The 13865-nt window shown below is 41.3% G+C and overlaps 1 protein-coding gene across 1 annotated transcript in view; it reads right to left on the bottom strand.

The window, feature by feature from the left end:
* prkcab (protein kinase C, alpha, b) overlaps positions 1 to 13865 on the bottom strand; it is a gene marked incomplete at both ends in the record, with an annotated part of 97303 nt that overhangs the window by 20357 nt on the left and 63081 nt on the right. Inside the window, 2 exon segments of the mRNA XM_083931854.1 lie at positions 5426 to 5554; positions 7453 to 7564. Of these exon segments, the coding sequence (XP_083787980.1) occupies positions 5426 to 5554; positions 7453 to 7564 (241 nt within the window).

Here is a 13865-nt window from a genome sequence, read left to right as displayed (position 1 = left end):
ACAAATATATACATATTTGTTTTTATTTAGGCTTGCATATTTTGCTGGTTGCTTTCCCTATTTTTTATATGTTATAAAGGGGGGATTGAGGTTTACCAAAGGCCAAAATTGTAATCAGTTTTTCCTGGTCTGAAGCCCTGTCTGTTTCTCATGCCCGTATTTGGTTAAAATAAATCAATACATCTGCTGCCTGTTGGGTCCTCCTCCCAGCTTCAAACTTGACGAAAATAGGTTGTCAATCGTAGCTGCTATTGCCACTACTCATCATTGATCATGTTTGCCACCATAATTACTATCATTTTCATATTCTATCACCTTAGCTGTGCTTGTTTCTACTATTCTGTTGTATTAACTGCCATAAGATATAAGTCATATTCACATTACTATAGATATTATTATAGTTACTGTTACGCTTTGGTTGCTTGCATCTCTGGAAGTGTGTCTGTCTGTCTCTCTCTGTCCATCTGTGCGTCTTTTCTATCTTTCTCTCTCCTTTTCTTCCTCCCCAACCGGTCAAGACAGATGGCCGTCCTCTACAGAGCTGGGTCTGTCTGACGTTCCTGCCTGTTATAGGGAAGGTTTTCATTGCCACTGTACTCTACGGGGGGAATTGTTGGGTCTATGGAAATCATAAATAAGTCATAGAGTGTGGTCTATATCTACTCTGTAAAGTGTCCTGAGATAACTTTTGTTATGATTTGACACTATAAATAAAAATTGAATTGAAGTGAATTGAATTGGTTGCCATTGGCAACCTTTTAACTGTTTCTGTCAAACCCTGACATAATTTACACAATTTCATGTTAAGAGATACATCTGACGAGGGAACATTTAGTTTAAAAACACTTTTCTTTAAATGTATTACAATAATGTTCAGGTATGTTTAATAATAAAAAATAAAATAACTTGTATCTTTGAAGGTTGTATGTAGAGGTTTTGTTCCTATTGAATATTAGGAATTAGATACGATTGCAAAGTTGTAAAACTTGGCAAAAACAATAATAATACTCCTTTAATTATTATTATACGAGTCATCAAGGTCCATCCGCCATTATGACACGTACAGTTTCAGAATCATACAATACAAATGTCCACAGGAGGGAAAATAAAGATGTGTTTACTATTTGAATACCTTCTGCAGTTGCAGAGACATATATACTGTATATATATGTATATAATACTATAAAACTAGTACTACCGGCCTAGTATAGTCAGTATATTTAGTTAGGGAAAAAACTATTCATTTCAACTGCGCTTTAAACCTGAGGCAGTAGGAAATCTCACCCTGGATAAACCTCTGTGTGCTCACTCACCCTATGAATGTATGTGTGTGTGTGTGTGTGTGTGTGTGTGTGTGTGTGTGTGTGTGTGTGTGTGTGTGTGTGTGTGTGTGTGTAGGCCATGGAGGGACGTTTGCATGTTTCCCTTTTCTTAAAACTGCATAATAAGCCTCTGCTCATGTCCTCGGGTTGTTTATGTCACTTTTGCTCGACAAGATGCTGATCAAGAAGAGGAGTACGAGAATGGTGAAGGAGGTAGTTAGCGAGAAGAAAAGAAAGGAACAAACAAGTTAGAGGAGGAGCGTAAGAGACAGAGGATGCAGAAGAAGAAGAGCCTTAGAATCAGAGGGGAAAGGACTATTCACTCAATGGATAGAAAAAAGGAGCATGATAGAAGAAAGGACAGAAGTTGATTCCTTATTGAGGAAGAAAAGGAAGGAAGATGATTAAATGAATGGATAGCTTAGCTTAGCAGTTGTGGAGGAAAAATAGATGATGAGGGGAAGAGTTGGTGAGGTCTCGAAGGAAGAGGTACTGTAGAAGAAGATAACAGGAAATCTCAATATAGGAAGACACACGCACGCACGCACACATAGAAAGACAGACAGAGAGAGAGCGCCCGGGAGATGTGTCTGTTTTCCTGGCTGGAAAGATTTAATCAAGTTCACATCGGTGCGGTGAACCACAAAGGCCTGCCACTTGTCTGTGGGAGCTCGAGGGGAGCCGGAGAACAAGCTGAGGCTTCGCTGTTCATACTGCTGCCATTAGAGAGGAGGCAAAAAACACACACTGCAGAAAATACAGTTCATCTGCTGTCTCTCCCTCATGTATTGTACCAGTATTGATCTTAATCTTCTTTTCTCTGTCAATCACAGTCCAGTCTTTGCCTCAACTGGCCCATCATTCCGCCTTTCTATCCCTTTAAAGCAACACCATGTAGTTTTTCATTTCCAAGACCCTTGTGATGGATCAACTTGCAATAAGTTTAATGACACATCTGTCGTACCCTGACGGAGTCTGCATCGCTTTAAGTGGCACAGTGCAACTTTTGGGTCGACAACTGTGCCGAAAAAAATTTGACTGCTTTACGGCATTTGTCACGCCCTACTGAAAGCAAAGGTTTTGTCGGAGGAGACCAAGAAACGAAAAAGGGATAGTGACAGAATCCGAGGGCGGACGAGGATCAATATTGGCCCAGCGCTGACTGACTGGCGTGAGCTAAAGGAGAAGGAGGGATTCACCACCTGTGGCGACTTGGCTCACATGCTGTTGGACTACTAGTTGGTAAGTAAATTATATCCATATGACATTACATGTTAAAATATAGGCCATTACCTGGGATGAAGACATTCCATTCTCTGGTACTTCTGGCTTGGGCTTTAACAGACTGCGTCGCGTGTATCCTTGGCTTGTCAACAAACACGTGTATGATCATGCAACCACAACAACTTTTACAACAGTAGTCTAAGAAAATACTGTTTCCCAACTAAAGGGGGAGCCTGAGAGCAAATCATACATGTTGTTGCTTTATTGTTATCCGTATTCTCCTAATTTACTTCACGTTTCATTTTTAAACAAGGAAGGATGGTACACTTCAACTTCCTGGCTCTATTTGCACCTGATGATAAAGACCTTGAAGTTCAAGCTACAATTATATATAAATATTTTCACATCCAGGGTGGATCAAATTGAAATTGTTTTGGTGTGTGTACGACAATTAAGGACAATACAAGAGCAATCAATCTAAAATTGGGCTTAATCTGAAAAGACCGCTTTCACGGTGTGCCTTGTTTCCTGGACAGTGGTCGTCACATCACAGCAAGGACATAAAACGGTGTAATTGACAGTAGATCAGACGTTGCTCAGCAGTAAAAGAGCTGGATATCGTGTACGGGAGGGCAAATAAAAACCCTGCAACATTTAAACTGAAAAGCCAACTAATACTGTAATCTGATGGTGACTACAGCTTCTTCTTCTTCCCTATTTCTTTCCATCTGGATGACAATAAACAAACGTATTCTTAGGAAACCAACATATTTCCAAGTCAATCGCATCTGGCGCTCTGTCCGTGTTGTGGCTGGAGGTTAGTCCTGTTTAAAAACACTTTATTGGCCTCGGTACTCATATTCCCCTGACCGCCACTGCCTCGCCATGTTTAAGTGTGACCGACAGTGAGAGGTTGTGGAAGTGACCCAGCAGTCATTTCTCTCCCTGCCAAAATGGTTATAACACCGGAGAGTTGGCAACTCTTGACTGACAGGACAATTTGGAGGTGTTGAAAATGTACACACACACACACACACACACACACACACACACACACACACACACACACACACACACACACACACATTTTGTCTTTTATGCTGACACAGATGGAAGCTACATTGTTTTTAGAGTTCTCTGAAAGCATTTTTCTTATCTTGTTTTTCTTGAAGTTTTATTTCAGTTTCAATTTGTCGAGTTGTTAAGATTTAAGTTCCTGTTGTTTCAGGTAAAACATAATTCCCTGTGTAGCAGTCCAACTTCACTGTTGACGTCAGTGATTTATTAAAAAAAAGCAGCCCAATTCCTTCCACTGAAAGATGTTCACTGCTTTTTGATGAAAAAAACTAGGGCCCATGGAACACGCATATGCACAGTGCACTGCCAAGATGGCGACAGTCGGAGCCGCCCACATTGTGCTTCACAATGGCTCTTCAGGCAGAGGAAACATATTTTTCTGAATAGTTAATCAACACAAGTCTAAGCTTCTCTTTATAGCAAAGTTATAAATATGTCAATGGTCTAATCAATCACTCACTCACACACACATCAGGGAACCTCATGCTTGCGTCAGTCCAAGGCTACATCCACACTACTGCTTTTTCATTAAAAAAGTTGCAAAGTCTCTATTCGGTTTCATTGTTCATTGGAAGTGGCTTCCTCCAGTGATGGATAATGCTCGCTATATTGATTTTTTGTATTTTGTATTGAATTTTGCAGACAATGAAGGTTAAGGAGTACCCGAGTTCCATGCCGCTTCCCTCCCGTGTCCCTGTTGAGAGAGGTGGGCTTTTGTAAAGCACGGATGCTCATGTACAAGCACGAACATGCACATATGTACGCGCACACGCACACGCACGACCACAAGCACAAGCATTGACGGCAGTCTTGAGAGACTATTTATATACAATTGTTTTATGCAACATCCATTTAAAAAGATGCCACCGAAAGGTTTGCGATGGTCTGATGCGGCGGTGGAATGTTTACTGCAGATTTGGTCAGATGAAATGTTCAAAAATAAATCTCCAAGGGGTGATGAAGTACAGATGTTCCTCCTTTCATTTGACCTGAGCTCTACGTGAATGCTGTGGTGTCATTAAGCGGGGGTCACACGTGATTTTTTTCCTGTATTAATTTTACTGGCTGCAGTAGCTGCAGTGCCCACGAGGTGGCACATGTGACGCGCTCAGATGAGTTATACAGTCTATGGTACAGACGGCAATGAAAGAAACAAGATGAAAACACTTGAATGAAGGGAATGAATTACAGCACTCTATCAAAGGGTGTAGTCTGTGTTAAAGTCTCAGGATTAAACCCCCTCTCTCACTGTGTTTTTACCTCATCACACTTCACTGGAACATTTTGACCGCTGGAAATACAGAGTTCGGTTTCTTTGCTAACCGAGCTACAGCAGTTAGCACTAGAGTTACATGGTCGGTGTGTCTGCAAGTGACGGAGCAAACAACCTGAGCACGTCACTCCCCCGCCGACTAAAGTATACTGTTGAAAATCATCAAAGTTTCCCTCTTTAGTGAATTAGCGTTTAAAACAGCAGCGCGGCTCAATGACGAAGCAAGAAGCATTCGAGCCGAGGGCCGGATCATTTCAAGTAATGTGAGCGGGCCTGGGCCGCAGGGGAAGAGGGAGGGGGGGATCATCATAAAGCACGGCACGAATCATCTGGGCCAAGAGTCAGTGCGCCCTAAAACGCAAATTAATTTTCAAACTGAAATGAGGTCAAATGCTGGAGTAATGTGGATGCTGGGCATAAACGTATGCAAAGTTATGCGTTTTTAAATTAAAATGTAGTAGTGTGGATTCAGCCTGAATCTGAGCAGCCTAAAGTACTGTACAACACAAAACTGATTAACAAGACCCACCTGTGACATGTAGCCTGTCCATGTTGACCTCGATCTTGAGGAAGAGGCGACCCCGACGCTCCGTGTGATCTGTCCCACACAGGCTTGGCACGTTGACCACACACTGATTGTGCACGTTCATGTCACAGGCTAGAAGGAGACAGAATGTAAAGGTGTGTTGACTTTATCCGTTGGGGATTTATAACAGTGAAAAGTAACTTTGATAATCGTGGATATCAAGGGTGGGCAGGTTGGTATAAGTGAGTGTAAGATTGAAAATTACACTGAATTTTATAAGTTGAATTTAATTTGTGATGCACTTTTGTGTGGAAAAGGCTTTGCCTTTAAAGAAATTGTGCAAAACAAGTTGATGTATTGAGAAGTGTTGGGGAAAAGAAACTTGAATTAACATTTATTTTACAGAGATCTCAAGGACAGCAGACAAAGAGTGAACACAACTTTTTGCAGAGGGGCTCTGCTTTGAAATAGAAAAAACAATTTATAAAAGATTCATAAATTTCATAAAAACAAGTTCTTTATAAACATTTTATGACACCAAACAAAAAGAGGACAGAGACTCAAACTTGAACCTTGACCTAATGTTCTTGACGTAACAATTTATCAAACGTCTTCATAATTTCACTTAAAAATGCTCCAACTTATAAGTATTGAAGAGGTCCTTGTAAACACATTTACATCAAGAACAGTACTGGTTCCTCACCATAATGAATGTAAGTTCAGAGCAGAAATAGCCAGTCAGATGCAAGGATTCACTCTTTAAAGAGCAAAAGCCTTACAGTCAGCGTACATGAATCTCACGTAAGATTTACCAAGTAAGTACCAGGATTGAGTCTGTTACTCCTGGGTTTCCTGATTGTTTCATTTTGAACGCACACACATGCATGAAAGGCTGCAGACCCAATTTGGCAAGAGATTTGTTTTGATTCAGTGAAGAAAAGTCTGTTTTAGATGAGTAATCAAAAGAGCCACGGCTTTTTGTTGCATTTAAAAATCAATTAGTAATCACCACATAAAAATAGAAATTATATAATCAATGTGAGCAGGTGAGATCAGCAGCCTCCGCTGTGTCAGGCTGGGTTGAATATAAGAATATACTGTAAGGAAACCTTGTTATTGCCAAGCCCTTCAACTTTCCCTCCAACCTCCTCTTTCTTCCCTCCCCTCTGTATTTTTGTCCTCTTTCAGACAGCCATCTCTCCTGCTCTCTTCCCCTTCCTCCCTCACCTCTCGGCAGGCTTGTCAGGCTGACATGCTGGGAGGAGACAAGGAGAGACGAGAGATGGGGAAGCAGCTCGTAATGGCGATGGCCTCCCTGCATCAATTTGCTCTGGTGTGCTCCCATTACCATCTGCGACGAGGTCGCCACCAGAGACCCACAGATGGATCGACAGGGACAGAGAGAGGGGGAGGAGGATGGAGGATGGATGGAGACAGGAGGGGGGAGAGGAAGTACAGTGAGGGATACAAGGAGGAACAAAACAAAAAAGAAAATCAAGAGGGAAAAGAGGAGGATTCTTGGCAGAGAAGAACTAGGAAAGCAAAGGGGGAAGAAAGAGAAGAAGTGGGAGGAAAAGGAGATGGGGGTCATGCATGCAATGAAGGAAAAGAAGGGAAGAGTTGATAGAGGAGTGTGGGTGGAAAGCATGGGAGCGCAGAGAGGACTCCGCTGGGCAGGACGGTGAATTCTGCCTGAGCTGCAGATGTGGCTGAGAGTACAGTACCAGTCTATTCCCATCTGTTCTCATTAAGGCTGACCAGCACAGCATATTCACACAGGTGTGCGCACACACACACACACACACAGACACAGACACAGACACACGCGCACACACACACACACACACACACACACACACACACACACACACACACACACACACACACACACACACACACACACACACACACACACACACACACACACACACACACACACACACACACACACACACACACACACACACACACACACACACACACACACACACACACACACACACACACACGTAGACAGAGTGTGTACTCACTGTCACATTTCATCCCTTGGTGGATGAGCCCGTACAGCAGCGAACCGCAGTGGTCACAGAAGGTGGGACTGCCGTATGTGTGAATCTTGAACTTATGCTTGCTTCTGGGGTCCTGAGCAACAAAGGGAGAGAAATGGGGAAACCATAAAACATTAGCTTTTGTTATATTTATTTATTTTTTTAGAAAGAACGGCTGAAGCTGATGGGAAATGTCTTTGGTTTGCAGATATTTAGTCATGAACCAACGTACTGGAGAAGCGAAAATTGTGTCCTGGTCAGTGGAAAAAAAGCAGGGATCACCAACGTTTTTTCAATTCATCAGGAGGGAGGCATGAATGTGTGTGCTAGATTTCATACCAATAGTTGTTTACAATAGTTGATATTTCAGGCCCGGATCAAAGAGGAAGACCGCCCAACCGTCTGACTGACCAAGATTGTAACCCAAGATCTGTGAATGTCTCCAATACTTAAGGTTAGATGAAACTGTTCTCACAACTTTCTGTTCTCACTTGTAAACTCACCACTGTGTTTCTTTTTCTCATGAACACACTTTACATTGCGTTGTTTCTAACAGATGGAAGTTAAGCAAAATTCCTTCTACTTCTCGAGGATATAAAGCTCTCAGACAAACATTCACACAGAATAGTTTGGTGTTTAGAGGAACCTCCTTGGCTAGATTGTAACTATAAGAAAATAAACTAAATATTTATTTTTAAGGGAATATAAATGGACCTTCCTTAAAACATCTGTTCATAATGTCTCCCTCTGAAATGAACGGTTGCAAAGAGCATCCGAAGAGAGCAGATTTTTTTTGTCTCTTTCACAAACAGCTGTATGATGCATCGTATCCATGATATCATTGGTGGATGAGACTGACGCAAAGAGAAACAGAAAAAAAATATATTTCCAGATGGAAAGGAGATGGAAAGGAGATGTCAGGCCGTTATCAGTGCGTGGTAACGTGTAAGGTTTGAGTGTTTTCCAGCGTCCTCCCCGTTTCATTCTTCAACTGTTATTAGGGCACAAACACACCGTGCAGTGATTGTACGGTGCCGGAGGAGCAGTGTAACTGAGCAACTGTTTATCTTGGCTTGAACATCTGGCACCGGGTTGAGTAGAACTAGAGCTGATGAGCAATTGGGGATTGATGCTCTGATAGTTTTCCAAGAAACAGACACTGTATAATATATACGTATATATATATATATATATATATATATATATATATATATATATATATATATATATATTACATATATTCAGGTCATGTCATTCAAAGTTCAGGTGTTCAATCGATTCATACATTCTACAGCTAATTTCTCTTTTTAAAGATCATTTTTTGGCAGTTTTTCAAGGCTTTTATTGTATAGGACAGACAGGGAATGGGGTGAGAGAGAGGGGGAGACATACAGCAAAGGGCTGCAGGTGGAGTTGAACCCACAGCAGCCTCATTCAGCCTCTTTACATGGGGCGACTGCTCTTACCACTCAGCCACTGGCCACCCCCTAAAGCTAATTTCTACTTTGACCACATAACAAACACAGCCATAATTAAAGCCCTGCAAATGAGGGTGGATAAACCCGCGTCGCCTCCATCATGATGAAATTTGTCAGAATGGCTGCATGTGTAATTATATAGGCCAGTGACTAGGTGGGCGCACATCATCGAGGAACACTCTTTTTTTCCCAAGCAGGAGAAGCAGTAAAAGACATAAAGGGGAAGGTCTGAGTATGAAAGAGGAGGGAGTTGTTGGGGGGTTACGGTGTGATTGGCAGAGGAATGAGTCGGAGGCGAGAGGGACCCGGAAAAGTCTAATTAGAAGGTTCGACTATTCCTGCTCCTTTCCTGGAAGCTTTTCTTGAGAAAAAAAAAACCACACACGCAGCATAGTGGTCATGCCCCTTGTGTATTGAGTCGTCTCTCTCCTGGGTCTCCATCCTACTGCAAACCATTCTCGCCTACTGACATTCTTTTCTAACTTTTCAATTGTGGGAAGATTGAAGTTATTTTAAAGGAGAGTTGCAGAGTGAACAGCAAACACCTGGGACCATTTCCCTGATCTACATTCTTCCTTTTTATCAGTCCTCTTCCTCACTCCTTACCTCACCAAGTATCTGGACAGCGAGCCCTGGATGTTTCTCACTTCCATGCCATGCCTTCTCGCTTTCATCTCCCTTAACATGGTTTCTTTCTTTCACTCTGCGTCATTGTCTCTCTGTCTGTGCTCCCCTCCTCCTGGGAGCCATGGGTGAACTTAAAATGGCAGGGTTTCCACTCACAGTCATCCTGAGCTTTCGACTCAGTGCAGCCCATTGCAGGAAAAGGGCCGACTGTGAAGACGTAATCTGTTCGGCGCTCTGGGCTTCTCTGCATGTGTGTGCGTGTCTGCATGCATGCATGCATTTATTCCACCCTTTAGGCCATCTCAGAGCCTTGTGTTTGTGCAAAAACCCGGAAAAGCTTCTGTGTGTTTCCGTCTCACCTCGTCTGACCTCTCTTACGGTTTATGATTATGATAAACTAAAACAACACAAAGTATTATAATACATTTGAACCAAAATCTCTCTTTCTTTCTCTCTGCACAAGCTTCTTTCCTGCAGCATTAAAAAGTCTGTTTGTCTCTTTATGTTTACAAAGCCAAAAACATGATAAATGTATTTGTTATTAGTCAAGCTTGGTATTAAACACATAAATAACACGGGACGAAGCACACCTCATAACATAATGTAGGTTATGAACCATAATATATTAGTATAGCATCTTGCTAACATCATTATTCCACTTGAACACGCAGATGTTTCAGGTGAGTGCTCCACTATACATTTGTTCCTAGATGCCAGCAACGTAAAAGGTTTTAAGAGATTCAGTATAAAATGCAAGAAGTTCCTTTCTTTGTTTTCATTACATATCAATGTAACAAATGAAAATATGCACAATATTTAAATGTGCAAACACTTGAAGAGGCAGCACTCTTGGCAGCTTTCATCGTTGCCCACGCTGCCACATGAAAATCAACCGTTTGGTCAAGTGAATAAACAGTTGTAGAGGCTTTTGATTTCTTCCAGCAGAGAAGACATGTGAAGATTTGTTTTGACACCGTGCAAATCACGTTGTGTGGTTTCAAAATGACTGAGCCCTTTGACACTGAAACAAAATGTTCATAACAATTTCCTCACAGAGGCCGTGGCTTAAGGGCCCCTTGAACCCCCCGGCCTGTAGCATCGTTCACAGTAATCCAACCATGGGTGAAATGCCTGGGAGCTGAGAGAAGACTGAAGGAAACTCATCTCTGATCATGGAAACATGCTTGCACACAAAAAACACAGCAGAGCTTTCCCTCTAGGTTTGTTTTCTCCAGTGCAGTCTTTATGTTGTCGAAGCTGCACCTGTTACAAGAAGCATGACTCACAAATCGTTGATAAACAGTCAATTACATGATATCCAAAACAGGTTAGTCATAGAGCTGAAAAGCTGGCAAATAGATAAAAATAAATTGTGACTGTGGTATATCTAAAAAACTGACTTGCTAAGTCATCATGTCAGCCTGTATCTTTCAAACAACTTCTCATCCGTTTAAATACACGTCACTAACAGACAGAGCTGCTGAGGCGAAACCAGGCGGGAAGTTGGTTCCAGCGAGGCGAGATGATGCTGCTGCCGAACTCCTCGGAGCGTAACGAGGGCCACATCAAGCAGAAGAAGAGGAAGACTTTGATGATGACAGCGGAGTGACAATGAGTCAAACGCGGGTCTTGCTGATTATTGTCAGGAATTGATGGGCGCATCGCCATCAGCGCTAACAATATCTAATTACTAATTGGGCATTATCTGTTTAAAAAGTGAAGAGGCCGATGTGACTCATGTCCAGGGTTAATTGGTTAACAGGCAACCCTTCAGAGCCTTCACATCCGCTTCATGCAAATTGGGCTGAAGGCTACAAAGACAAAGTGTAATTCACCCATATGATGCTTCATAAGCATTTATCAGTCTGTGATCGTCATCCTTGTTTGATTTGATAACATAATGTTTAGAGACCTTGTTGTCAAGCTTACTACTGAAGTGTCCCAAAGCAGCACACTGCACTTCTCCAGGGCCGCTGTTAAAAAAGGCCACTTTACCATCGTTATGGAATCACACACAACCTAAAAGTCCCTGAGGCGTTTTCTTGGGAACAAAGCAAGGTTCTGTTTACTTTCAGCGTTTCTCATCTGATATCTTTGAGAATATGCTCAATGTGTTTCCTTTCTCGTAAAACATTTACAATGCCAATTTTTTTTAAATATTTTAAGTTGTGCATTGTTTAATAAACATTCTTTATTGCAAGCTTGTAGTTTTTTTGTTGCTTAAAAGTCACCAAATCTGTCAACACTTTATCATTTGGTCTGTATATCTACATTAATGTTTATTAATATGCACTGTCCCTGAGAAAATAAACTGAATAACAAAAAGAGAACCCGACACGATCATGTACCAGGATCAGACTAGATGATGTCAAATTAAATGTGGAACAACCACAAACAAAACTGAGAAATGAAAGTAGCTTGTTTTATTTTTTTATGTGTAGTAGATCAGAAGTCCAAACCCAAAACATATTGAATTTCCTGTCATATATTATACAGGCAAGCAGCAAATCATCCTGCTTATAGGAATACCTCACCTTCAAAATGATCATTTGGTTATCAATTACTCACCCTGTGTTACCTTGAGTTCTTGAAGAACAAATTTATTTTTCATGTCTCCACTGTGAACGAAGAATCCAAGGCATGCGAGAAAAAAGATTCATCCAGCAGTTAAGGCAACACGGGTCGAGTTACTGATCATTTTGAGGGTGAAGTCGTCCTTTAAAAGCTGGACCAACAAATATTTGACATGAAAAATGATAAATATTGAGCTTGAAATAATAAATCGATTACCAACTGCACTCATAGCAGTTTTTTTTAACCTTAGCAGACAAATTGACTTTATAATTAGTCTCTAATTCACAGATATTCTACGACAGAGCTATTTGGTGAAGAATGTAAAGGTACATTTTCTGTTTGAACTGTGCAGTAGAATAAAGTGCATTGTGCATTGTCTATGGAGACACTTTGAGACGGATTTCCCTGGTTTCTGTCTTTGAGAGAGAGTAGCTCATGTTTACAAATATTGATTGGACTTTCCTAGGCCCTGAAAATAACATATTGCAATTCTTAGGTGGTGTTCCCCTTAAACAATTTACTAGAATAAACAAACCAACAGACTGAAGGACTGAAGAGCTGATTTGATGCAATGAAGCTCCATTAGGGATTTGTTTGCCATTTGTTATTTTTCCAAAGAGTCAACGGAACTATTTATACACTACACAAACACACACTGGATAATATCAAAATGGTCCCCTGGCATCACTGAGAGTGATTAAATATTCCATGAAACATCAACAAACTGAAACTACTATTACAGTAAAAGACCACAATCATACCGCATGCATGTGTGTGTGTGTGTGTAAGACGAGGAGCTTCGTGGAAACAAAGTGAACAACTGTACAGTTGCTATGGTGAAAATGGGTTAGAGAAAATTCAGTGATAAATTGAAAGTCAGTAGAGAGAAAGCAAACAGTGGAGAGGAGGAAAACAAGTAGAGAGTAAATGACTCGGTGGCTTAATGAAATTAGGTGAGTGAACGTTCTTCCTAAAAGGTGAGCCGACTACAACTACGAAGGAGAAGAAGACTCGTGAAGAAATGAACACAGTGGAGCAATCTCGACTCATATAATGATGAAATGTTCCTGTTTCCTCTGGGCTGCGCCCGGCTAGAAGAACAGACCATGCAGGGATGTTTATTGATGAGAGAATTCTCAGTTATCCCCCCACCCACAACAGCTAGTTGTGTTAGACTAGTACAAACGCAGGCTGCCCACATCCACGACTGCACAGGCAACAGCGTGACCTGCAGTGTTGAAGGGCAAACACTGCATAATGCACTCAGTGACCGCACTTGTGCCTGCATGTGATACAGCATGCGTGTATGAGCCAAAGAAAGGCGAAGAGATTTTCTGTAGTGTGTGTAAGCAGCCGAAAATGATGGTGTGAATGCAGAGAGACAGCGAGGAAGAAATCGCAGAATCCTAAAGGAGTTATGGTCAGAAATGAAAAGTAGAGCCAGTTTCATATATCGGTTGGCCAATATTGGCCAGACATATCGGTATCTATGACGTACAGTAAATCTTTATAGATATGCACCGATATGAATACCTTTTTTTGATGAAATGATGCTATATTATGACATTTTTATTTATTCTTTAATAAAATGGTCAGCAATTGGATGATATTAAACATGATGTCTATTTAGCTATTTATTCTTAATGACAGTAATCTTTATTTTCTCAGTGTTCATTTCTGGAACTGGTCACAACACATTGTATTTCTGTAGGATAT

The sequence above is a fragment of the Echiichthys vipera genome, assembly GCF_963691815.1.
Source record: "Echiichthys vipera genome assembly, chromosome: 17".
Lineage (NCBI taxonomy): Eukaryota > Metazoa > Chordata > Actinopteri > Perciformes > Trachinidae > Echiichthys > Echiichthys vipera.
The sequence above is the reverse complement of the archived record's forward strand: the minus strand, read 5'-3'. Positions and strand labels throughout refer to the sequence as shown.